The sequence below is a fragment of the Haemaphysalis longicornis genome, unplaced genomic scaffold, assembly GCF_048455015.1.
Source record: "Haemaphysalis longicornis isolate Haplotype H1 unplaced genomic scaffold, Haemaphysalis longicornis Haplotype H1 scaffold_9, whole genome shotgun sequence".
NCBI lineage: Eukaryota > Metazoa > Arthropoda > Arachnida > Ixodida > Ixodidae > Haemaphysalis > Haemaphysalis longicornis.
In genome coordinates, this window is record NW_027526460.1 from 56696570 (window position 1) to 56724144 (window position 27575).

A 27575-nucleotide genomic window follows, 5' to 3' on the forward strand; every position below is an offset into this window, starting at 1 on the left:
AATATAATGTTCCAGTCACAATTTTTGTTACTAAATGTTATTACTTTTTTACTGATAGCAAATTTCTGTGAACAGCAATGAATAATTACAAGGCGAAACTGCGGTGCACCTAATCCTCCGCTGAATCGTTGCGGCATCGCGGTTGGACCTGCGTGTCGGCTGCTGTGAAACGGGAACATGTAGTCAGTGGTTCCGTGGTTATTTGGACCTGTCGTCGCAAACGAAATTCTCCACATCGTTATAAATGGCTGTCACGGCACAAGGCGCAAAATTTCGCAATGTGTTCTCCGCGCAGCGTCGAGTGATGCGTTTTCGTGTTGTACAGTTCGTCGAAAGAAGCAGTACCTAACGAAAGGTCATTACGTACTTGCTGGAAATTACGCGTACTTTTGAAATGGGCTGTAGCATCGCATTTGTTTGTAACGGAACCATTCGTATTCGTTTCGACCGTAGCTGACTAAAAATTGAGTGTCGCGCACAATACTTTGCTTCGAGTGCCTTAACGTAGTTTCAAGCGTGACAATTATGATCGTGAAGGGCGGGCAGCTGCTTTTGCGTTCTCGGCGAATAGCGCATCGTTGGCGGGCCAGTGTGCCGTGCTTATTACCAATCCGGACAGTCACGAGCGTACGAGGTAAGTGTCAGGTCAGTTAGACACTAACGAAGACCGATATTACCATGGCCTTCGTGTGCACGCAAAATCTTATTTCCCCCCTTTTCTGAAGACGAAACCGCTGCGGACGACGTACTCTCTCAGTACTACCGCCTCCTGGGCCAGGGCGAGTTGCTGCCGGATGAGAATCAGCTGAAAGTGGCGCAGCTGCTCAAGGAACTCCAAATCAAAATCGCGGGGTACACTCCGCACACCCCAAGTCTCGTTGAAAAGGTGAGGAATAAGCGCTTCATATTCAAAAATTCGCGCGCATTTCTGAGCGATGCGCTTCCCCGCAGTGGCTGTTTAAACCCAAGAAGCCGGCCGACAAACCGCAGGGCCTGTATATATATGGTGCAGTGGGTACGTATAAATTTGTTTCAAGATGCATGTGTGTTTATATATATGTGTTGCCTGTTTGGCCTTTCGTTGAAATGCATGGCATAAGTGTACACGTACTTTGTGCGAAGCACATAGTAGAGTGAAAAAGTTTTAATGGTGAGAGTGAAAAGCGTTGAAGAGGTGGCTTTCATCATTGTGGAGTTGATGCATCTCAACAATTTTTTTCTTTTTTTTGAAGGTCGAGGCAAGACGATGCTCATGGACATGTTCTACGACTCAACAGCCACGGAAAGCAAGCAGCGTGTGCATTTCCACTCCTTCATGCTGGACGTACACAACCGTATGTGCATTTTGTTGCCCATGCAGCAAAAAATACTCTGGTCGGTTTGCTTGTGTAACATGAAAAAAAAGAAAAAAAAAGATCTGGTCTTCATCGTGCGGATAAATCAACCCTGGGCAAAGGCCGGAAGCTAAACAGGGCTTATAGACGAGGATAGTAAAAACATTCGTACGTATACTGCTCTATCGTAAATGGTCTGGGTCGTATCCGAGAGATTCCGTTAGCTTTCCCAGTGGGTAGTAATGCCTACATGCCTAACTCAAAATATCACACTGTGAGATGTGCTGTCACAACTAAAGAGCTGATAAAGGGACTTTAGTCGCAACTACCCAAAGTGTCCCACAGCTCTCCTTGTTTATTATTTATTTATTACCCACAGCGCCACGAAGGCATTACAGCGGGGGGGGGGTTACAAGCCAAAAAAAAAAGAATGATAAATACAGCAGACATCAATTCGCAACAAAAGGAGGCAATCACTCAACTGGAATATGGCACTGTGAAAATTGAAAAGAATATAGGTACATTTAATTCAGTACTACACACATTGAAAACGGAACAAAATGTGCATTTCCCTGCGCAGTTTTATGCCACAAAACAGCATGAAAACCCATTTTCGCTTACTAAGGTCAATGGTTAACAACAAAGAAAAATGCACATTGCACATTGCAAAAAAAGAAAAAAAAAGATACTTCCGCCGCACATACACACACACACACAAAAGCCCTGTCACACTCATCAGTTCTTTTTGGTCGATAGCGCAGTTTCGGACAAGGCATCGTAAAAAGAGTTGCTTCCAATGCGCGACACGACTGCTGACGATAACCGATTCCAATGCCTGATAGTTTTGGGAAAAAAAGAACTTGAAAAGGATGCAGTGTTGCATTTGTACTCTCGCACTTTGTAGGAATGGTCCATCCGCGCTGATGTATAATGCGGTGATGCAATGTACTCTTCTCGCGGAACACCCGTTTTAGAAAAGTATATTTCATGGAAAAGTTTCAGACAGAGCTTGCTTCGGCGGTGTTCTAATATTTCCCATTGCAATGTTTGTTTTGAAAATGTTGCACTGTATTCTTTATTTCTCGCATGTTTGCCTAATACATTTCGCACCGCGAGGTTCTGAACCCTTTCTAGTTTTTGTTTGTCAATCACAGTCGGAGGGTCCCACACTGTACATGCATATTCCAACACCGAGCGCACATTTGATTTATACAACAGTGCTTTCACAGCCTGCGGAAAATCACAGGTATTTCGACGCAGGAATCCTAGAGCTCGGCTAGCCTTGGCTATAGTGTAGTCTACCTGCCGATGCCAACACAAAGACGGTGTGAAGTACACTCCTAAGTACTTGTACTCTGTAACAGGTGAAAGGGTAGCATTGTTGATAGTATAAGACAGATGTCTCGTTATTTTTTTCCTAGTAAATTTTATACACACGGTTTTCTCCAGGTTCAGCTTCATTTCCCACTTTTCGCACCATGCTTGAATTTTGTCTAAATCACTCTGAATTTGAAGGACATCATTTTCAGCGGTTATTTCTCTATAAATTATACAATCGTCTGCAAACATTCTCATACACGAACTAACACCCTCACTGATATCGTTTATATAAAGCAAAAAAAGTAAAGGCCCCAACACTGACCCTTGGGGAACCCCCGATGTCACCTCAACAAAACCAGACTCTTTACCGTTCACAAGAACATACTGTCGTCTTGACCTTAAATACTCGGAAACCCAGTTGATGATTTGAACATTGATATTATAATGAGACAGTTTTTGTAGCAGCAAATCGTGAGGGACCAAATCGAAGGCTTTTTTAAAATAAAAAAAAAATACAGTCAACATCTGTGCGATTATCTAATGCCTTCGCAACATCATGAGAAAACTCTGTTAACTGCGTGACGGTTGAGTAGCCTCTGCGGAATCCATGTTGGTAGGGGTTCAACTGGGAATGGTCATTGATATGTTTAATTATGGCTGTGTACAGAACGTGCTCAAGAATTTTGCAACAGACACTGGTCAGTGAAACTGGACGGTAATTTGAGACGACGCTTCGGGGCCCTGATTTGTGAATTGGTACCACAGATGCTATTTTCCAGTCCTCGCGAAGTAAGCATTGTTCAAGCGATTTTTCGAAAATTAGTTTTAAGTATTTCGACAGTATATGCGCGCAAGGTTTTAATAAAGCATTTGGCAAACCATCTGGCCCTGTAGCTTTAGAAGTGCTCAGACCCTGAAGTAAGGCTTCTATACCATTTGTATTGAAAATAATGTCGTTCATGTCAGGAACCTCGCCCACCAAATGCCGCTCTTCTGTACCTAGTCGTGTTTGAACAGCCGAAAATACAGACCTAAAATAAGAGTTAAAGCATTCGGCCTTTTCCTTATCTTCGTGAACAACAGTATTACCTACAACAAGAGCAGGTATTGAAACCGTGTCCTTTAGATTCCTCTTTACAGTATCCTCATTTTCATAGACTGCTGAAGGTTCCAGGCATAAATGTGTTTGGTAAATATACATCATCTGTGACATCTGTGAGACAGTTGCACATTGGTTCCAGGGGCAGGACTTGTTTCCAATTACTAGAGTTCACCATAATTTTGTTTGCAGATGCTATGTTCCTCCAAAGTGAGCAATGCTTAGCTGTGGTCTGCAGTTAATGGACTCCCTCCCTGCCCGTCTGGATGTCGCAGGCATCCACAGCTGGAAGCAGCAGTCGGCGCAGTCCGGCCAGAGCCGCAAGTCGCCCCAGTATGACCCGATTCCCCCCGTGGCCGAGGCCATCTGTGCCCGGGCCTGGCTGCTCTGCCTGGACGAGTTCCAGGTGACCGACATTGGGGACGCCATGATCCTCAAGCGCCTCTTCAGCCACCTCTTCAACCTGGGCAGTGTGGTCGTGGCCACGTCCAACCGAAAGCCAGATGGTACTGCACACAGTTGTTCACGGTTGGGTCCCCATCATCGGCCTGTAGACGATGGCCACCTCAGAAGGGAGGCTTCTCCTCCTAGAGACCTAGAAAGGCTGCTATCCCCTTTCATCTGAATCCACTCTTTGCCCCTCAATTGCCTAATCATTCTGTAGAGTTCTCACACTTTCTTTGATTTTTACCCCACCCCTCAATAGCCTTTTTGTTCGGGTGCTTCGGCTGTTACCAGCTCTTCACATCACATGTCTAACCAAACACGACTTTTTTTCATACTCATCAGTTCAGTGCCGCACATTTTTTCAACTCTTAGCCCTCTTTTTATGGCTCACAGGCTGGCAAGGAAGCAAGACAGCTCACAAGTTGCCCTGTTGTCTTAAGTCTGCCTAATTGGTTTGTTTGCAAGTTTTAAATACTACATATTTACAAGTACAAAATCACCGTCTACACATTTGCACTTGCACCACTTGCTTTTAGGTCACAGGGGTGAAGCATGGCACATGATCAGATGTGTGCTAAAAAATGCTATGCCTCCCTATGCCTCAGAAGATGATCCTCCATTTGAAGATCCAAATTTTATCAGAGCCCTTGGGCTGTTCGGCGTAGAGAGTGGTCTGTCAAGGTTAGTGTAGACTGGGGCCTGCTCTGGTCGTGAAAATCCCCTAGTGGTATATCTTCACCTTAGCCTGACCTCCGCCGTCTGAAGGGAACCCCTGTGTGGTCATCATGGACGCATCGTCTTTTTAACTGGGCTACTCCTCCCTTCCCCTCCTTCCCCTACCCCTATTTTGGCTGCATGGTCTTCCCTCGACTAATAAAGGACTACAACAACAACAGTTCCGAGCTGCAAGGGATTTTGTGTACTCAGAACTTGCGAGTATCATCTGCATGAGGCAACCTGTACGGCTTAGCTTGTACTACTGCTGTTGTGCTGAAAATATGGCAGAAAATGGTGCAGAGCTCGGCCAATAGCTACATCTTGTGAGAACAGCACTAAATGTGAATGAAAAGTAATTAAGGTTAATGCATGTTGTACTAAGCTGGGCACTCCTTTCACGCTTCTCACCAGGCTGCCATTCAAGCTACTACTTGACTTAGTAACATTTAAATTTGTACTGGAACGTCAATTTTAGATGATGTTGCAAGTGTGCCAGATATTGCTTGCTACTGGGATGCAACTCATGGCAGCATGCCATCAGAGACAGTATTTCAACTCGCTTCATGAACGTCCCCACTTTCTGTGCAGATCTGTACAAGAATGGTCTGCAGCGCAGCAACTTTGTGCCTTTCATTGATGTCCTCAAGGTACGCTATTGTTGTGTGGCTGGACTAGGTTGTGTCACCTGCCTTTCACTAATGTGAAGTGCAGATGCTCATGTGAATGCATCCACCCATCTGTCATTATAATCTACGTTCTTGCGAACTGCTCTTAAATTGAAAGAATTAACTGCACATTCCGCCTTCCTCCAATAGAAGAACTGCTTGCCTGTGGCCCTCGACTCTGGGGTGGACTATAGGCTGCAGAAGGGCGACACCAAGACAAGTTTTTACTTCGTGTAAGTAACTTGGCACAGAAGTCTAGTAATCTAACTTGCCGATAAAGCTGTTCTTCATAAACACCGTTCAGTAGGCTATGCCGTGTCAAACACTGCACAATGTTGCTGTGAGAATGGCATGTTATCAGTGATCTGGGTGTATGGAAAAGTGTTGGGGTGCGTTTAGGTAGCTCTGCACTAGGGTAAAATGAAGTTTTTCGGACAGTGTGGAATTAATACAACTTAGATGGAGTTGTATTCGCTAATGCAGAGGCACAATGTCCGGAAGAGCACCTCCCGCACTGACCCTTTATCTTTCACCAATTGCAGGAAGTCGGACCACGATGCAGACGCAGAACTGGACAAGTTGTTCAAAGTGCTGGCAAGCCAAGAGAATGACAGTGAGTGGCCTCAGGTACTAATCTGTGTGCTGCCGCTGAACTACACAGTGAACATGCGCGATCAGTGAACATGTGCACCGTGTTTGGCGTGGAGTTGTGTTTGTCACTTGCTGTCACCTTGCGTCCTTTGCATTAAATTCCCATCTCTACCATGTTCCCGTTTTTAGTTGAACGGAGTAATTGTGTGTGCTTTTGTAGACACCTTGTGCAGACATCAGCTGTGTGTGCGTTTTCGCCGACCTAGTCGAGTAATGCATTGAAAGGGGCACCTGTTGTGTTGCAGTTGTCCGCCCACGTGTGCTGACCATCAAGGGTCGCAATGTGGAGTTCCGCAAGACTTGTGGCCGCATACTGGATGCCTCTTTCACGGAACTGTGTGATCGGGTAAGTAGGACAGTGAAATTGATTAATTGTGGGGTTTAACACGCCGATGCTACACATGCAATGAGGCACGCTGTAGTGGAGGATTTCGGATTAATTCTAACCACCTGGTGATCTTTATTGTGCACCAAAATCTCGAGCACAAGCATTTGCGCCTCCATCAGAAAAGCGGCCCCCGTTGCCGTGAATCGAACCGGTGTCCTTGGGCTCAGCAGCACAATGCCTTAGCCATTGAGCCGCCGCGACTGCAGCTAAATTATATAAACTTCAAAGCGCTTCGAATAGAGCTAGTGCAAATCAACGAATGTAAGCTCACATGCACCCAGACTATTCAACAAGTTTTTCGAGAAATGCAAACATACACCGATAGTGACACCTTATGCAGGGAAATTGTGGCAACACTAGGCACCAAATCCCTTTTTTTTTTTTTCCAGGCAATGTACACAATTACAAGTGTACAGAAATGTACGTGTCAACTAGTCATAGCAGTAGTTGAAATGGTCAGCTTCAATTTGCAGCTCTCGGCCGTGGAGTTTAGATGAAGCTGCAGCAGTACTTTGAAATATGTAATCGGGTCTGCTTTACTTTCAGCTTGAAAATCCTTGCATGTGTGGGGTGTGCCACGAAGATTTTCATAATGCACAAAAACCAGATTCCCAAAATCACTACATAGCACCCTTCCTTGGTTCCCTAGTGATGCGCACTGCACAATTCGCAACTGCTACGTTGCACAGCAAGAATCTCCACAGTCCACACGCATGCTTGCCATGTGCGCAGGCGGTGGGTGCGGTCGACTACATAGCGCTGAGCCAGATCTTCCACACCATCCTGATCCGAGATGTGCCCGTGCTGACAATGCGCGACAAGACGCAGGCCCGCCGCTTCATCACTCTGGTCGACACCCTGTACGACCACCACGTGCGGCTGGTCCTGTCGGCTGCGGCCCCCGCCAACAAGCTTTTCCAGGCAGTCGCAAGCGACTACGACATGACCGACGAGAACCGCTCGCTCATGGACGACTTGCAGATCAGTGACAAGGTACGTCTCTGTGTTTTTGTGGCTGTCGCATGAAGTAGAAGTGCGAACACTCATCCATGATTTGGGCATCAATTTCTTCAGGATGGTAAACCAGTAAGTACCTCGCTTGTAGCAAGCGAGAATGTTGTTTTGGACAGAGCTCTCCGATGTAGGCAGTTGTGAAACTCCGCCTCAAAAAACGGCCCACACCTGGACCACCCCTGCTTTGGATCGTGCGTACCGTGGCTCCACTGTGGCCGCCTCATGCACTACCCAAAAAACAAATTACTCAAACTGCCAATTTAACGTTAAATTTTGTTTTAAAGTGCATAATTCTTTATCTTTTGTGCTTAGTAAGTTATTAATTGCTATCTTAACTCCGGTTTGCAGGTTGCGATTGTTTCTGCGTCCGCGCGTCTGCCTCAACCAATTGGCGCTTGTGCGGGCACTCTGGCACAACATAGGTCCGAACTGAAGTACTAAATTTGCAGTTATTGTTTGGTCTACAGCTCATTGTATGCCAAAACTAATCTAGTAGCATATCGAGCGGCTCTAAATAATCAATTTCAGCTTGCATAAAGCCGTCGAAGCGACTTGTTTATTTTTTTACCGCCAGCAGACCGAAGAGGACGCGCAGCAGACGACAGTGCGCAAGCGACGGCTGACCCCATGGTCGCATTTCTTTTTACTACTTTTGCTTCGTATGCATATAAACACTTGCATATTTGAGCACACTGGGCTCCTTTGGCATAAGAAATTTACGTAAGCACTCAAATACCTTGTTTCGCCCAGGTCGTCGAGCGGCGACGCAAGTTGTATAGTTTATTTTGTCACCAAAAGATGGCGCCACTGTAGAACAAGATCCAAAGCAGTGGACCAATCGTAGGGCCACTTTTTGATGCATGGGGCCTATGGGGAGTTTCACAACGCCTATATCAAGTACTAACTCTGGTTTTGGGTGCCTCGTTAGTGCAGTGAACAGCAGCCTTGTGTGCAGTTTGAGTGTAAAGGCTAACCTTAAACATCCGTAGTGGTGGTAGCGCAGTATCAAGCACGGTAGCAGATTATTTCAACCTAACAAGCAAGCTGCCACTCCATGTGCTTCCAGCCTTCAAGCACCTCACACCTGACTGTCTTGTTGTGCTGTTTGAAGCAAATGCCAGCAGCTCTACAAACGGAGACGAGGCCTAAAAGTGTGAATCTGCCCCTCTGTGCAGAACGTGAGCATCTTCAGCGGGGAGGAGGAGATGTTTGCCTTTGACCGGACCGTGTCCCGGCTGAATGAGATGCAGAGCGAGAACTACTGGGCGCACGCCAGCAAGGACGTTTATTAGCCCCCCCTTCCCCCTCACTGCTGCTGGGCGCTGCGGGCAATCTGCTCCTTGAGCACCATGATGCTCTGCCGCTGGTCAGGCGGAAGCAGGGCAATCTGCTGGTCCGACAGCTGCAGCACCTGCGTTGATGGGGACGAATAAGGCCTTCCATGATAGTAGCTGCAGAGGCAGAACCAACACTGGAAAAATCTCCTCGATGATACGCTACAAATGACGGAAGCGAGAGGCAGCCTTGTTTGCTCGGGCGCGAGGGCTAGTACTGTACGACTAATGCCTTAGTGTTAACAAATTGTGAACTTGAAGCGTATTTAAGAGCCAGTCAGGACGGAGGAGTCGATCCGCCGGTAAATGGGAATGAATAATCTCTTTTGATTACCCTTCCCTGCACTGTGAATGCAGGAGGCCCAGCTACGCTATCTATTTATGGCCTCTTTGATTCATCTTGCAGTTATTGAACCAGTTCACAACAGTTCTGCCCCAGGGTAGAACAAGTTCTGCACTTTCCCTGCCTGGAGTGCGGGAAAAGCTGAAAATTCTGTCGGCACTTGCAGCCTGCATGGTAAATTAAAGGGACGCTAAAGTGTACAAGCAAGTTCGCCTACATCAGTAGATTAGAGTGCCGTGAATACAAATATGCCACTCGCAGCAGCAGCAGTTGCGTATTAATGGCAGAAAATGCCAAAAGTGGCAAGTATCACCCCATCATTCCCTTTCCCACACCATGGTTGTGGCATCACAAATCTGGGACAGCAAAGCACAAACTTGTTGGAGCTTGCCGAGCAGTCGGCTTGGAACATGATGGCCATGAACTTTGTTTGTCAATAGCGCATGAGGGTGAGAGTACCTCTGTGGCAAAATGGCGCCAAAAAACCCCTTTCTGACTGGCTTCCAATTTTCGCGCCGAAAGTGAGGCCAATGAAAACAGTCACTTATAAGAAGATGGCAACGACTGAGTAAAGTCGAAGCTCGCCATGGGAACTTCATGAAATGCTCTTTAACATCACAAAAATGGAAGGGAAATGGCAAAGAGGAATGCCAGTTTTAATTTATTTCTCAGCAAGCACAGCATCACTGGTCGTCAAGCAGAAGCAAAGAGAGCTACAAAACGTGCGATCGTTCAGTTAAAGCACTGAGTAAATTAGCCTTTAGTGTCCCTTTAAATACTGCAACACAAGGTGAGTCAAGTTACACCGCCTTGCGATTGAGAAAACGCCCTCATCTAGCGTGCAGCCATGATCAAGCTCATGAATGCATCTCAAAATCTCGAATAAATTCACTTATTACAAGAGTGTGTGAGCTTGCTATAACATTTTTTTCTCTTGATTCCTGCAATTATGGTGTTGATGAAATGCACACGTAGTATTGTGATAAATACATTGTTGCCTCGACAACTTTGCTTGTCCAGCCCTTTACTTTCCTTCAACCTGACTTAGTTCACCAAATTTGGAACACCAAGCCCTATCATCTGTTCCTCTCCCCTCTGGCCATGGAACAAATTTGATTAGGTAACACAAACAAAACTGGTTTCCGCACTGCCAAATTTGACAATTTGGAAATGCAAAGCCGCAACATATGTTTGTGATGAATTATCGACTACAGCAGAGTTAATGCAAACTAAAATTCGGTTTGGAGCAATGCTTACAACAGACTATCATGGCAGTGATTTGCAGCCATCGAGATATTTAAGAAAATAAAACCACTGTGCAACACTACCGTGTGGATATCTGGAACCATGGTCAACGCTATGCAAGCTTTCAGACACACAAAATCTTACTTTTGTGCGCATGTGATAAACCCTCATATCAATGTCATGAGGAAAAACTTATTTTAGTCTGTAGTAAAGTCGAAAAAAAATCACGAGTGCATTAAAGAGAGGCTTACGTGGACTTGTGTGCAATTTTGTTTTGGACAAAGAAAAAAAACATGTCACGCAATTCATGTGACAGCAATGTATCAATTTCCTTTCATTTTGCATGGAATGAGACAGACACTGAGGAAACGCTGGAAAACCCCTTCACTTTGATTGTCTGTTTTGGCTGTGTGGCTTCTTTATATAGCCTTGGCATCATCCCATCAATGCTGCTATACAGGATTACTGGTACCACGTGTAGATAGCACGGTGTCCACCATTTAAGGGGGCAGTTGGGTCTTTGGGGCCGAAAAACGGTCAAAAAAAGCGTTTTCTGAGAAATGGCATTTTTGGCCTTCACGGCCATTTTTCTATCAGTCTGTAAATTTCCTCATCAAAAGGAACCATTTTTTGTTGTTATTATATTATAATAGCATTTTAAAGTGCACTCTACAGCTCAGTTAGCGCATAATTCGATGGTGGAACGGCACTTTTCTTGCAATGCAAAGCTAGCATTTCGTCCTCACATATCTCGGCACCCAAAGCAGGTACAACTGTAATTCTTTTTGCTTCTGATACCGAAATGTGTGGAGACTACAATGTTGGAAACAAATTTTTCCAATGGAGGCTTTGGAAAATTATTATGGTGTTCAATTGGCACCACCCGCGAGCCATTTCTGGCAGAGCGCGGGAGAAGCGAAGTTTACTGTGTTGTAAAACGACCAAAAATAGCTGAATCAAAAAAGTTCTTCCTACGTTGTATTCTTTAGTCATTTGTCTGCCTAGCCACGTGATAATTGCCATTCTGTATGGAGTGGTTATTTTGTAACTGTGACCCAAAATAATGACAATTTTAACTCAAAATATAATCAACTTACAAAAAATCTAATGGCATATTTGAAATCAGCACAAAAAACTCTATAACGCGGCGCAGTTTCATTAAAATTGTTTGGTAAATAAAAATAATAGCTCTAAGACCAGCCTGCCCCCTTAACAGCACAGCAGCATGCAAAGCACAAATGCAGAGAAACTGCTGCAACTGAAACTGGTTTTACAGAAACTAGACCAAATGACAAGGCCACTTGCAATGCAGAACCATGTGCATGACCAATGGTGCAGGGAGCCCTTCGTTCTTCTGTGCTATTTTGAAATTGACGATGTATGGCTATGCAAACACTTTCCAAGCGATCTGGGTGTTCAACGGGAGTTTGAACAAAATCACGCCTCCGAGCTACTCGTGCCTGGTGACACCTTGTGTCCACTGGTGTCATGCCAGCCATTTTAGTGCACCCAGGGGTGAGGTGTGCTGCATTCTGCTGCAGTGTCCATTCTTAAAACAGCCCGCCACAGCACGCAACACACCGTGCCCTTGCACTGTTCTGACAAACAGGTGAAGAGCGCACGTAGCAACAAGGCACAACTGGGGCTTTCCTCCTCCCAACTTTGGCAGGCATGTGTCAGCGTCCTCTGTGGCGACACAGGAATAATGGCCTTGAGAGCCATGTTTCAATGAGAATGAGTTTAGCCATGAACAGAACATATGCACGTCAACTGTGAAAGTCGTTTACGTAGGACTAAGCCGACAAGTTGCTGGTGCCCTTCGGAGTGTTGAGGCTCAAGGCAAAGAACAGTCTGCAATCCTAGGAAGGTTAACACTTGAAGTTTTGTCGCAAGGGAAATAACCAAAAAAGTTAACCGAAGTTTCTAGAAACAGTTGTGGCAGCCTCGTATCACAGGATCCCCTCCCAAGCAAAAATGATAAAGGTACATGAGGTTGTGCTGCAACTTTTTTGTAATTCTGTTGTGACCCTACCGATTTATTTTTGTGATGCAGCATAGTGTAGATATACAACTTTTAGTACTGGATCAGTAAGCTTTGTTAGCACTTTGTTTTAGACCCTCAGTCATAACGCCCCTGAATTCGGTAACCTCTGTAGCCTTTGCCTTTGCAGCACGCATTGCACTTAAGGCAATGCATGAAAACGCAAAACGACAGCTGCAACAACAAAAAGCAAGCATCAGACCATACAATGTTCAACTGCACAACTGATCTACTTCACCCCTCTTGTGCCACAACCAGTCACACACACCTATAGGTCGTGTGCGTGCGGGGCACCCCCCAACCCACCTGCATGATGAGGGCGGCCTTCTCCTGGTCCTGTGCCGAGATGACGGGGTTTGGCGCCCCGGACGGCATCTGTCGGCTGGCCGCTCCCCCTCCTCCTGCCATGCGGGGGTCGTCCCGGCCGCCGCCCAGGGGCGCCCCGCCAAAGGGTCGGCTGCGAGGGTCGAAGGGGGCGCCAGGCCGGAAGCGCGGGTCCTGCCTCAGGTCCTGGTCTTCGAGGGGTGGCGGCTGCTGGCGCATGTCGCGGTCGCCCATCGGGGTGATGCGCAGGTCCCGGTCCCCTCGGGGATCGATGGCCCCCAGGCTCCCCCGGGGGTCCAGGCCGCCCCGGGGGTCCAGGCCGCCCCGGGGATCCAAACCACCTCGGGGATCCATGCCACCGCGGGGATCCAGGCCCCCTCGAGGGTCCAGGCGAGGGTCGGGACCACCCCTGCCAGGACCCCCTCCCAAGGGGCCCATCCCTACATGACGGAGGGGAAGCAGTTACTAAGCACTGCACTGTCAGCAGAGTGCCTAGACCACGGCGGAAAGAACACTCGAGAGAGGCCCTGATGTCGCATTTCTGAGCCGCTCCCCGCATTTTTAGGGTGCACGGGAAGCCATTACCCTTCCCCATTCCCCTTTGCTATGCCTTGCCTTCTCCGCCGCTGGCTCTGTTCAAAGAGCAGTTGATTGGGCACACCCGAGCGTGTGAACGCCAAGGAAACAGGCTGAAACCGCGAAATCTATTCGAAATGAGCCATACTCATCTTCTCCAGTGCATCTTTCATTCACACAGCAGCTGATAGCACACGCGAATGCCAAAGGAACCAACGGGTGCCACAAAATCTGCTGGTAGCCAGCTGTAGCAATGAAATGACACCGACACTCCACGGACATTCTTGGGGCAAGGCACAGCTAAGAGTGACCTGACTTCCACCACACTTCCTGCGATGCATTGGAAGATACTAAGGGCCTCTCCTGGTTATATTCTTTCCCCTGTGGCCAAGACACATAACAGGGTTCCCCAAACCATTACAGTACCGAAACTACTCCGCAGCTCAGTGACAAATGCCCACTCACCCCGTGGATCGAAGGGATTGCTTCTGATCTGGTCGGGCCCAGTAGGTCGCTCACCCAGCAGTGATGCCCTGGCAGGCACTGGAAGCAAGCAAACAAAAGTGGCCCCCACACCAGACACATGCAACACTCAGGCTCACACTGCAATAAATGTGGCACAAATTGCGCACTGAAACGGTGCCAAAGGAACACTTTGCCTGGGTAACATTGTCAGTAACAAACTATTAGACAATGCCAGCCGCATAGGTGGTGAAATGTCTTATGAATTGTGTTACACTGTTGAGCGAAGCCACTGCATTTTAAACTTAATAAAAATGCCCCCTGGCTTTTGGAACATTTTTTTTTTCATGTGCCCGATAAAAGTTGCCATGGAAGGACCACAAATTGCCGTCCGTTTCCTGCTACATCCCTTACAACAACACATTGCAAGGGAGTAATAAAACGGCGAGAACCGCAGGGATGCAGCAAGCGAGGAGTATTCTCTCAATGCACACAGGCACAGGGGAAATAGGTGCATCCCACACGATGAAGGGATCGTAGCAGCAGAATATCCTCCGCACATCAGTCCCCAAGGTGCTAATGACAAACACCTGATGCGGTGGCAAGTCAAGCGAGACGAGAGTGTTTCCTGCCCTGCTACAGAATTCAGCTTAGATATCTAAACTCAGCCAACAAATAGCGGAGCTGTTCATTGCTCCTACACCGTGCACCTACGTCCCCACAGAAGCCAAGTGTGTAGGAATGGGTCCTAAAATGTCGAACAATGCTTAGCATTGTCTGCGTCAGTGATCATGTTTTTTTTTTTTTTTTTTTTCTGCGACACCTAACTGCAGTTGTTTCATGAAACGTTTGGCTGAACTCAAAAGAAGACTGTTCCATCGTATGCCAACCATATCTGATCACGTAACTTGCATTCCGCGCAAGCCGTCACCACCTCCCGGTTTTGGCGAGTGCAACCACAAGCACTAAGCTCAAGAATCAAACGCACCCCCGAAGCCTGGATCCGGGAAGGCCGAGTCGCCCGGGAAGCCAGGTCCTCCACCCGGTCCCCCCATGGGTCCGAGCCCCTGCAAAGAAAGCAGGAAGGGAAAAGAACAGTGGCAGCATGAAAGGCCAGAACCGCACGAGAACCAAGTTAAGGGGACACTGAAGGCAAATAGCAAGTGGGGCTCAGAGGAAAGTTCAACAGCCCCGAAGCCCTGTCAGCGTTTATTCAGCGGCGAAAGATGCTTTGTTTGCCGAGAAATGAAAAAATGCATTTCATTCCTCGCGCTATTTCACGATGTTTCGCGTGACGTCAACGGTTACCGGGAGCGAGTGAGACAGTAGTATGGTCTAACAGAAATACTAAAACCTACCGAGCGAACCATCGCGGCCGCAGGAGCCACCGGTTGCGCACTTGGCGCATACTACAAAACAACTTGCCCACCGAGACTTCTGTTACCTGCCATCTCTGTGCGTCAATCTTGGTGCTACGCGGGATGTGAGGTGGTTGTTAAACAATGTGAATGTGCCGTGCAGCCTTTTAGTTTGCCTACAAAACGTCTAGCGGACAGCGCAACCATACCGCAAACGACGACAGGGACGCTCTTTTGATTTGCATTCTCATTATGGATAGTCGCGTTGATGTATTCGGCATAACAGTGTGGCACCATCTGTTAGTTTAACTTGTAACAGCGTGCAACTCTAAATTTTTCCCCGTCAAGATACGGTAACGCTTACTGCAGCATCTGTTGAATGTTTTGCGAAGCAAGTTGCCTATTAGCTCATCTGCCAGAAGTGTGCCCGGAGCTCTTACAAGTGCCCGAACCACTACTAATGCCTTCGCACCATTATAGATATAAAAAAAGTGCGTAACATGATACAAATATCATTTCACCTAAGTACGCACCGTAGTGGAAGCATAGCAGCACTCAATGTCCTGAATCGAAAGACTCTGTTTGACGCACACATTTGACGCACACATCTGTTTGACGCACACCATGAAGCTCGTTCGCATGGCCAAGAAGAAGGCGGCGCAGAGCATCGCTAACGATAGTGTCCGCGCTTCCAACGACGATATCCTGCCCTGTCTGTGCAAGACTTCGATGCTGCGAGTGTGTCCGGCGTCTCGAGCGCATCGACCTCTGCGACCGCGGCCTCCGTCTCCGGTCTCGCATCAACCTCGACAAGTGGGAACGTGTCGCGTACAGTTCACTCGGAGACACATTTCCTGACACGCGAAAAGGTCGAGGCAGCGAACAGACAACGTGCTGCTGTTCAAAACGAACTTGGTGCTATGCCGGCGACTCAGAGCAAGTTCCAAGCCACGGATCTCTACCCTGTGCCTGCCATCGTTACAGGTGAAGGTGGGAAGTTTCGCTTAGCGCAAATGCAAATAGTCCTGTGGTCCCTGATGCCCATGGAGCAGCATGTTTCATTGATTGCTGTCGAGACAGCACTGCATGAAGCTATGCTGAGGTACAATGCGGGCTACAGGGCTACTCGAGAAATATCCGCGTCTGTGGGGCTCGTCACACCAGGCCATCTAGCCCTCCAGCGAGCTGCTGAAAAAGACGCCCTGCGCATGAACAAGGCCAGCAAACGAAAGCAGGAGAAGATGGAAAAGCAACACAGGAGGAAGACAGTGCACCAAGACCCCTCTAGCTATGCTGCGGGGTCCTTTTAGAAGTGAAAATGAGTACACAAACTTTGAAGGCTGTTTTCTCAAAATGAACTTTTTCCCTTTTGTGACTGACAAGCACTTCTTGAGATATCACTGGGATAGTGATACCTCAAGAAGTGCTTGTCAGATTTGCATCCCGTTTTTTTTTATTCTGTTCCTTAATAAATTTCCGAGGGAAAGACAAGCGCGTTTTCTGAAAAATTTTTGTCTCTTGATTTTGTAAAAAATCAAAACAAAATCATGTTTGCATGTTTGATCAGCAACACTAATTTTAGTGCTGTGCTCAAATTTTTCCGGTGAAAAATTTAGAAAAAGGGCTCTGTCTTGCCCTGAGGTACATATTCAGGAATAACCATAATGAATTTCATAGTCACAGCACACTTGGCTAATTCTCCAGGACTGGGATAAGAAGCCCATACAAATCACCGTGGTATTTCCTCATAACTTGAGAACTAACCTCCGTAGCTCGATGAAACTTTGCACTTTTTCTAATGTTGATACTATAACAATACCCTGAAAATTTCATTCAGATACCTCAAGAAACAAAAAACTTAGCCTTCAAGGGTAGCCTCCCCCCTTAACTTCAAGACAATCAAGAAATGGTTTCGAAAAAACACATCATCCCAGCATGTGCTTTGAGGCCGAAGCGCAAAATTAACAGGCGATCGATTGCCTCTTGTTTGTCGCAAGGGTAGCAATCCCTTATTGCGATTTACGGGGGCGCACAAGTCACTTCACTCCAACACAAGCTGCGAAGGTTTTTGAAAAAATCGCAGACACACTACATACCCGGTGCGGGGGTGAATCGTCGCTATACTCGGTGACAACTTAAGAATGGCAACGGAAGTTGCCGCTGTGCCGCATCACCGTAGCCGGATGTTACTCCGCGCAGCGCAAGTAGGGTGTTACTGGGGATATTTTGAACCTGGTGTGAGCCGTTTCCGTTATTTTTTGGGCGTAATATACTTATAAACGACTCCAGCGACGACAAACAAACTGCGTGAGAAAAGGCAGACGATACCATGCATTCGTAGCAATCCCCTTTCAAAACGTGCGTGCCCGTTGACATCCGGGTGCATCGCTTAGGCGGAGTGATTATGTACATGAGCTACTGCTGTTCATAACTTGTTCCCGAGTATAGTGATAATTCCAACATAGCAAGCACAGTCCAACTGCTGCAGCTCGCCGTCGCACTTAATCGTGAAGCGAACACAACCACGACACACACACAACTTTTGGCTGCCGGCCTAGGTGCAAAACTTCGTTCAAGCAGACAGCACTACGCGAGGGAGCACAGCACTTGTTCTATCAGACACAAATCACTGTCCACAGAGGAGCGGAACAGTGGAAGGCCGTCGCGCTACTTCCGCCATGATGTAAACAAGGAGATAACAGGCATGTGACTGCACTGAGCCTCTAATAACCATCGCAACTGCCACTGACTGACGCAGCGGCTTGGCAGCTTGCGAATGTCGGCATGGATTAAGTTATACCTGTGCATTTGTAATTGTTCATGACTTATGAAAATTAACGTGCAAAGAAAGATTCTGTGTGTTTCTTTGAGAGCTTGAGTGCGCAGCTCTCGTTCTGTTGTTCATCACGTGACTCTTTACACATCCGCTCAGTCGCCGTTTACATCATCTCTACTGGGCAACTGATCACTTTTTGATTACTTATGCGATTGTTTTCAGCCCCAGAGACTGGTGTATTCGTGTTCTGGGGATGCCAATCTATCAGTTCGACCAACTTTGGTTTTCGCTTCAGAGCCCCTTTAAAACTCCCAACAACAAAATCTTCAGCAATCAATCTAAGTCCAGAAACACAGGGCTTCGTTAGGCACCATTGCCTGATACGACACCCAGGAAATTTGGACGAATCTTCTTTCGTACATTACCAAGAGGAGGAATAAAAGGTTCAGGGTACGGCACAATATTTTACAGATAAACCAAAGTATCCTACCCTGCATTTCATGACCAAAAAATTGAGTACATATGGCAGCATAATTTTCAAGCTCACAACCTTATTAAGAAGGTGCGGGGGGACACTCACTTATCTATAAAGGCATTAGCATCGAAATCCTCAAGTGCGTGATTATTGTTTAGCATTTGACCCGCCGCAGTGGCTCAGTGGCTAAGGCGTTGTGCTGCTGAGCACGAGGACGTGGGTTCGGTTCCCGGCCGTGGCAGCCGCTTTTCTGATGGAGGTGAGAAGCAAAAATGCCTGTGTGGGCAAGATTTCGGCGCACTTTATAGATCCCTAAGTAGTAAAAATTAATCCGGGGCCCTCCACTACAACACACCTCATCGTCAGCGTTTTGCGTCGGCGCATTAAGCCCTACAATCAATCAACCGATGTTTAGCACCTGAAAGCGTTTGGAGAAGCAAAACTGTTGCAATGATTACCCTGCAGCCTCTCCCACCCCACCGATAGCTGCCTAATGCGAATCAACTTCCTTGAAACTCAGGGGGAGTCCACTCACTCCTGCCTCCCCTTTGTACCCTTGCACAACCCAGCTTCTAGTTCTTAGGACACACGGGGACATCAGACAGAGTTTTGCTCAAACCGGAGCATAAGACATGTTCTGTATTAAACCAAGTCATGTGACCTTGCGTTTGATGCACATGCTGAACCGTACAAAACTTCTGGTCTGAACCAACGGTTCAGATGTTCTTTGTGTTCTTGGTGCATACTACCTGTTACTGGCATTGCCTAAATTCAGGGTCGATTCCTTTTTCTGAGGAAACTGGTGTGAGGTCAGGGAATCTGATGAGAGCTGTCTTCCCAAAACTTTCACCATGCACACACCCTGCTTCACTGTGCGCTTCTTGCCAATGTGACAAGTAGCTGACCCACACCAACTTCCCTTCATGGGACAATTCCACTCCGCATTCCCCTGAACCGTGCGACACGAGGGGTCCCGATCCTCAAGAAGAGGGACACTGGCATGTCCTCCTGCTCCACCTATCCACCACTGCCTCCCAGGAGGAGGATTGCAATTGCAACTGGAACACTTTAAATTTCTTCCTGGGCAAACATTTTGAGGTATACTATTTTGTTTGACACCAAGAACAACAACAGTACTTACCTTTTTATTCTGAAAATAAATAAAAACAATTAACAATAAAAACTCAAAACGTAAAAACAATAAATACGTCCACATCAACCGCCATTTTCACCTAGGCTATGGGAAGATGGTGGTTGATTTGGACGTGCGAGCCAATGCAAGCTGATCTTGGAATGACAGTGCCACCTGAGGCATGCAGACCAAAATGGACGATGGGTATTCACGCTCCTTTTACGGCGGGAAGCAGCTACATGGGGTAGCAGACTATCAGAAAATGTGAAAGCGGGTTTTTCCGATCGTCTGCTACCCCATTTGGTTCCTTCCTACCATGAATCCCCATCGTGCATTTCGCTCTGTATACCCCAGGTGGCGCCATCATCCCAGGATCCCAAGGGAGAGGAAAGGTGGGGGCATAGGCATGTTGATTAGGTGAGGAGGGAAGTGGCAAAGGGAGAATCAGGGCTGTAAGGAGCACTTATGGGTTTGTGGAACGGTGGGTGGAAAAAAGAGACGTCTGGGAGTGGTCTATCTGTGGACAGGGATGACGCCAGAGAACAAAATAAAGAGTGGGAGGACTGCCTCAGGAAGGACATAAAGAAATTCAAAGAATCCGATGAGGTGATATTAGTAGGAGACCTGAATGCCCACATTGAGGATCTAGATGGATATACTGACTATAACGGCGCCCTAGTTCTTGGTATGTGTGAAGAACAGCAGCTGGTGATAATCGGGAGCATAAATGCGACGGGCAGATAACGTGGCATAGCAGCAATAGAGTGTCTTGCACAGACTACAGCCTGGTCTCAGAGCACACGTACGAGCGGTTGAACCAAATGACGATAGATGAAGAAGGAGAGAACAGCCTGGGCAGCGACCACAGGCGTATAATCCTGAAATTTGACAGTGGAGGGGCTAGGCAGGAAACACCGGAGGTTGGGATCCCGAAACTAAGCGAGAAACAGATAGCAGACATCGTCAATAGCATCACAAGAGAACTAGAGGCCCAGCCCAAAAAGGTGTGGGAATATGACGAGGTTGTGAGTTGTATACAAAAAAAAAAAAAAAAAAAAAAACATGCTTGAGGGGTAAAAGGAAACCACAAAGCTGGTGGGACAAGGAAATTAAACTGGCTATTGAAAAGCGACAACGGGCTTCTAGATTACACAGAATGGCAAAACAAATGGGATATCAGGATGAAGAGGTGCAGTTACGGTGGAGCCGGTAGCGAGAAAAGAAATTAGAGGTGCAAAAACTAGTACAAGTGAAGATTAAAAGTGCGAGTGAGAGATGGGTATCAGGTATACATAAGAAGGATAAGAGTGCCCCCCAAAAATTCTGGGATCATTTAAAAGCATTGGGAACGACGACTAAAGACGTGCAGACTCAGATACAGGACGGGGACGGTAACGTTCTCCTGGGGGATAGCGCATTAAGGTACATACATGGAGCCATTGCAAATACTTTTGGCCAAACAAGTGATATCGGCTAACTGGACACAGGTGGTCAATAGGAGCGTGACAGATGAAAAATTTAATATGGAAGTTTAGGACTGGAAAAAGGCAGAACACAATGTTCCCAAAAATACGGCAACAGGACCGGATGGAATCCCAATAGAGATTATCAACCAGTTGGAACCAGGGGGAAAGGCACACTTGTATAAAGCCATTGAGCGCACTATAAAATCTGAGAAGATTTCCACGCAATGGCGCGAAAGCCGAATGAGTTTGATCTATAAAGGCAAGGGAGAGAAGGGCAAGGCGAGCTCATACAGGACGATTACAGTCACATCAGTGCTCTATAGATTAGCTATACAAGCCATCAAATCCGAGTTGTTGAAGTGGGTGGAAAGTAACGGTATTTTAGGGGAACTGCAAAATGGATTTCGGCCGTGTCGGCACTTAGATGACAATATTTTCGGATTAACCCAGACCATCGAAATTTCAGCAGCTCAGGGCAGACCAACATGGTTACTGTTTCTGGACATAAAGGGAGCCTATGACAACGTAGACAGGGAATTGTTGTGGCATATACTGGAAGGAGAGAGGATTGGGTCAGAATTTGTAGGGCTGCTAACGGCAATATATAAGGATAACAAGGCGCATATTACATGGGAAGGGCGTACAGGCACAGAGTCCGTGTACATTCGAAGAGGTTTAAAACAGGGGTGCCCACTTTCGCCATTGCTGTTCACACTTTACTAGAGGAATTGAAAGATGATTGGAAGAGAGTGGATTAGGCTTTGACTTGTCGTACCGAAGCAATGGAGTGTTGGTGGAGCAACGGATTCCGGGATTGATGTACGCGGACGATATAGCGTTGCTGGCAGATAATGCAAAAGACCTTCAAAAACTGGCCGACATTTGTGGTGATGAGGCAACGTACCTAGGCCTACATTTTAACCCACAGAAATCTGGAGTAGAGCACTGCACCGGCCCGGGCCGCCCGAAGTCAATTATTGGCAGGCCCGGGCAGGGCTCGGGCTTGAATTCATAGGCACGGCCGTTAATAGGTCCGACGTGAAGTGTAGAAAAAAGCACCAAAATGAATATTCTTAGTTTATTTTTGCGCGCTTCTTGCTGTTAGTTGTACGTATTATTTTAAAACGTGTTTTGCTAGGTCTGATGGTCACTATACTGCAATTTTAATGACATTTCTTGTACAGCATCAAGATTTTCTATTTTGTTGTATAACATACCAAAGATACGATTACTAGGAATGCCCAAGAGGGGAAGGACTTAATTCAGACTTTCTGGAGCTGTGCACCTATGTTTATGTATGTACATGTGTGTTTTAGATGTCGCACCAATCAAAATGCGGCGGCCGTGGCCGGGAATCAAACACGCATGCCAGAGAAACACCACCGCTTAACGACCACTGCATGTGAAGTACTTCAACGCGCGTTCATACTCGTTGGTTCAAATGCGGATCGAAAAATGTCAGCAATACCAACTTGTGGCCGAGACAACCACGTGAAGTTGCTAAGAGTCTGGTCATCAAGGGTGATGACGTCTCTCGTGTAAGAATACGAGCCATTATTACGCCGATGTGGCGTGAACTGCAGACGGTGCCTAGCTAAACTATGTGCACTTTTAAACCCTTATTTTTTGCGTTTCAGTTCATGACATGCTTGCACAGACTAGATGCTCTGCCTGATCACCCGGAATATAATAAACAAACTTTCTTTAGCGTCAGAGACCTGGCCTGGTCACACACGCACGGGCCCTCCCTAGGCCAAAAAATAAATTACCGGGCCGGGCCCGGGCTTGAGATGGCGGGCTCGGGCCAGGCTCACTTATGAATGCCCGGGCCCGGACCGGGCTCGGGCTAGGTGCTACGGGCACGGGTTGGGCTCGGGCTTCACGAAGCGGGCGCGGGCCTTAAAATCAGGCCCGTGCAGTGCTCTAATCTGGAGTCATGGTGTTTAACGAGGAAGCTCATACAGCACCACTCAGGATTCAGCAGGAAGCCATACCATTAGTAAATAAGTACAAATACTTGGGGATCTGGCTTAATGAAGGAAAAGGCTACCTGAATGCCCATGAAGAACACCTCAAACTGAAAGGGAGATGAAATGCAGCAGTAATGAAACACAGAGTACTTTGGGGATACAATAAGTACGAGGTAGTATGAGGCATCTGGAAAGGGGTAATAGTGCCAGAGCTCACGTTCTCTAATGCCGTATTATGCCTAAAGTCCGACATCCTGTCGGGACTGGAGGTTAACCAAAAGGCAGTCGGCAGATTAGCACTGGGAGCTCACAGCAAGACTACAAATGAGGCGGTAAAAGGCGATATGGGCTGGGCTTCATTTGAGGCGAGGTAAGCGCAAAGTAAAATACGTTTTAAGGAACGGCATAGACATTTAGATGAGAACTGGGCAGCCAGAGTGCACAGGTACCTGTACCTTAAAAGTGCGGATACCCAATGGCGCTAGAGGACGCGAAAGCTGGCGACAAATATAACTTGGCCGTGGCAAATAAACAAGGGGGGGCAGTTAAAAAGCAAGTGAAGGAAACAGAGACGCTCATGTGGAAAGAGAGGATGGAAAAGAAGGGATCGCTGGGAACCTATAAAGCAAGCAAACAAGAGATCCAGAAAGAGAACTTTTATGACAACAATAAAGGTAGTGCATTGCTTTGAGGCGTGGGCTGGCTGCTTGAGAACTCGAACTTACACGAGGAAATATTCGTCCCAGGATGGGACATGTGTTGTGTGTGGCAGGGATAAAGAAACAATCGACCAAATAGTAATAGAATGCCAAAAGATTCAGCCGGCTAGAACTGGGGGGGAAGTCCTACTTCCTGAGGCACTGGGCTTCGCAGTTGATGGAAACATTAACTGCTCAGCAGTAGGTATTACTAAGCAGCGGCTAGAGAACTGGTGGGAAAGAAAAGCAGGGAAGTCGATAAAGTGTCACCCCAGTCAGGGGTAGCCACAGGGCAGAATTAAAAAAAAAAAGCGAGTTGAGGGTTAACTAAATTTAAATTGCTAAGATAGGCTAGATGGCGCATGCCGTCACCCCAATTCAAAGGAGAGGCCTTTAATCATCATCACCATCATTAGCTTGCTCTGGCTTCCACGTCCAAATCGGCCACCATTTCCCCATAGGCGAAAATTGTTTTTATTTATTTTCAGAATAAATAGGGAAGTGCCATCATTGTTCCTGGCGTCAAAAAAAAAAAAAAAGACCATGAAATGCGAACTTCGTGTGAGGTGTGAGCCCGAACCGAGCAGCAGTTTGCTCAGGAAAAAATTTTGAAGTGTCCCAATTATTGTCGCGCCACCCTGTGCACATATACGGAGCCAGGTGCCCGTCACCTTCTACGATGGAAAGACACAGCAGCCCTCCACTCCCAGCACACCACACTCACCCCGGGCTGCTGTACCAAGGTCTGGGGGCCCAGCTGCTGGGGGCCCAGGCCCTGTGGCAGCAGGCCTGGCTGGGGCACCATGGTCTGGGGCCCTCCCGCCACCAGGGGCCCACCCACCATCGGGGGCGCAGGGGCAGGGGCAGGGGCCGGCTGGGTGCCGCCCAGGGGCTGCTGGCCACCCGTGCCCAAGGGGGCCAGGTTGGGGTTCTGCCGGTGCAGGATGCTCAGGGCCACCTGGGGGTCCACCACCTTCATGATCACCTGCGCCTGCAGCAGCGCATAGGCCAGCTGCGGGTTCTGCAGCAGCATGTTGCGCGCCTCCCCAGGGTTGTTCTGGATGCACAGCTGCAGTTAGAGGGGAAGGAACAAGCGCCCAATTACTCTTTGCAAAGGGTTGGTCAGAACACACAATGTGACTAGAGACAAACATTCTCTTTTAGTTGCCTGTCCTGAGCAGTCCAAAACTGCTCTTGCAATAGAACTTCGATGAAAAGAAAAATACAAAAATCCACCTCTCAAAGAAAATGCATGCTATACTCGGTTACAACTCAAGAACGGCACCACCTCATGTAGTGTATCACTCCGCCAAAGCGCCGGACCCGTGACATCAGTGCGCGCGCGTTTTGAAAGGGGTTTGCTATGAATGCGTGATATCGTCTGCCTTGTCTCACGCAGTTTGTTTGTCGTCACTGGAGTCGTTTAAAACCATATTAAGTCCAAAAAATCACGGGAGCGGCTCACGCCATGTTCAAAATATTCCCAATAACACCCTACTTGCGCCGTGCAGAGAAACATCTGGCTACGGTGATAAGGCACAGCGGCAACTTCCGGTGCTGTTCTAAAGTTGTCACCGAGTATATCGTTACAAACGGGAGCCATGAAGAAACATGTGCAGCAGCATAAGACATCCACCACATGCTACGCTCATTGGCCTTCAGTGGCTCTTCTAATTGGCCCATGTAGAAAACATGCTTACAATCCATTAGAGGTTTTGTAAGCCATGCATAGAGTGTTCATGACAAAACCCTCGGTGTCGCTTCTACAGTGATTCGAGTGCATATGCTGCACAAGCCTCATAAAAGCCCCACATTGCACTTTTGAGCAAGAATAACGACAAACAACACACCTTCATCTGTTTCATCAACTCGAACATCTGTTCTGGCGGCAAACTGGCCACAGCTTTGGAAATAGCTTCGGGTGCACGCTCTGGCTCCACGTCCGGACCGTAGGGGCTCTGCAGGAGGATGAGACAAAAAGTAATCAATACATCTTCTGCGGACCTTGCCGACTGCTTGAAAAGAAAGCGACAATTTGTTTTCTTACAACTTACCTCGACAGGAGGTCCACCCAGAGACGCCTGCAAATCTGCGAGGGAAGCATTACCCTAGTAGCACATTTTCAGCAACAAGATTAGTCACGCTTATTGATATATTTACGCACTTTTGAGCTCCTCCTTGCTTTTTTCGCTGGCGGCATTATCCACCCGCAAGGGACGACCGTTAAGATCGAAAGCGTTCAAGTTGCGCATGGCACTGAGCGCGGTCTCTTGGTCCTTGTATTCGCAGAACCCGTAGCCTTTGGGCTTTCCTGTCTCACGATCATAGACAAGCCTGCGCGCAAACGTCACATTGCACTCAAATAACCACGCCGCGGAAACAACGGAAGCAGCGTCATGTTCGCTGCGCGCTCTTACCTGAAGCTGACGACGGGTCCAACTTCGGAAAAGATGTCTTTTAGCTGCTCCTCTGTAGCTTCGTAAGGTATGTTCCCCACTGAAAGACGCGTACGAAGAATTTAGTTCGAAGTTATGGTATACAACATCTGGTATACAGCCTTAGGAGTTGTTGGAAACTAACCCCCCCCCCGAATCTCAGCAGCTCACAATGAAATCCGAAATCGTCAACTCACCGAACACCGAACGCACAGAGCGTTCGGCCGCAGAGAGCACTCCTTGGACAGCTGTCATGTCGGCAGCCTGCTTGCGCGACTTCCCCAGGTCTGCTTCGTGGTGGGCAACTATTAAGAAAATACCTTTCCTAACCTCCTACTAATCCCAACAAGGTGAAATTAACGAGAGAACATCAAATCAACACACACCGCGTCTAACAACGCGAAGAGACAGAAGCCGAACGGCTAAGTCTTTGTCCAGTGATGGCTTGAAACGAACCAACTTCAGCTTTCGATTGGCTTTCAATCCCTGCTGTTTCGGCCCGTGCCGTGGACACGGGGCGGCCTCTCTCGCATCCACCGTGGTCCCACGTAATTCGCGCCAGCAGCGCCAAATCCTCCCCTAGTAGTACGTGGCCTCTGAGAAACGTTGCATTAATCGCCATGGCAACGAGTGGCGAGGGGGGAAAGGGCGTTTGCTGACGTCGCGGACGCTGCTGACGTCATTTATCCCGCGGCAGCCAGGCCGTGCCGCCGCGCGCCGGCCCCTGAAACCGACGCTCGTCCAACTTTCGCGTCTGCCGCCGGTCGCTGCCTCATGGGCCGCTCGGCAATGGCACCAGGCGCGAAAGTTGGACGAGCGTCGCCGATGACTCGAAATGGCCGCCGCCCGTCATTTGTTATGTGTGCAGTAACGTGTTTATTAATTGAACGAAGAAAACATGTAGGTAATAGTACGTTTTATGGTATCAAATTGTTGTCTTTGTGGCGATAATAATTGGAGTGTTACACAAACATTATTTTTGCTATGCATTTATTCAAAATTCACATGAGGACGTCTTTGATTCGAAGTCATGAAAACACATGTACTACACCAATATATTGCACATACATTTTATGTACACAGTACTGGACTAAGCAAAAATATGACATATGCAAATTTAGGCATACAACATTGTACAATAGGGAAAAAACGCGCTACATACACTTTTACAATAACACGGTTAGGCGGGCTAGTTGGTATTCTGAATTCATGGCTGTAACTTTTGCGCAACTTTACACGGTGACAGGTACAGGTCTTCGAGTCCCTTTTTGTATCGGTCTCCGTCTAAAATTGCGCAAAAGTTAC

The 27575-nt window shown here is 47.5% G+C and overlaps 2 protein-coding genes across 3 annotated transcripts; one reads left to right on the top strand and one right to left on the bottom strand.

Moving 5' to 3' along the window:
* Window positions 1-116: 116 nt before the first annotated feature.
* LOC144152574 (putative ATPase N2B) lies at window positions 117-8952 on the top strand. 2 transcript variants are annotated; one of them, XM_077683881.1, is made up of 11 exons: window positions 117-634; window positions 726-886; window positions 952-1015; window positions 1233-1334; window positions 4029-4259; window positions 5506-5564; window positions 5733-5815; window positions 6125-6195; window positions 6479-6579; window positions 7354-7614; window positions 8811-8952. In XM_077683881.1, exons 1-11 carry the CDS (start codon window positions 526-528, stop codon window positions 8925-8927), a joined length of 1359 nt encoding a protein of 452 aa, XP_077540007.1. In that variant the 5' UTR covers window positions 117-525; the 3' UTR covers window positions 8928-8952. The 2 variants fall into 2 exon arrangements, with proteins under 2 accessions (XP_077540007.1, XP_077540008.1); XM_077683882.1 differs by lacking the exons at window positions 117-634; window positions 952-1015 and having other exon boundaries at window positions 749-886.
* Window positions 8895-26721, bottom strand: Cstf64 (cleavage stimulation factor subunit 2 CstF64). The gene is made up of 10 exons (XM_077683879.1): window positions 26468-26721; window positions 26253-26331; window positions 26000-26169; window positions 25890-25924; window positions 25686-25793; window positions 24560-24904; window positions 14949-15027; window positions 13964-14041; window positions 12905-13362; window positions 8895-9046 (listed from the first exon to the last, which is right to left on the bottom strand). The coding sequence occupies exons 1-10, from the start codon at window positions 26523-26525 to the stop codon at window positions 8942-8944; spliced, it is 1515 nt and encodes a 504-aa protein (XP_077540005.1). The 5' UTR covers window positions 26526-26721; the 3' UTR covers window positions 8895-8941.
* Window positions 26722-27575: the final 854 nt, after the last annotated feature.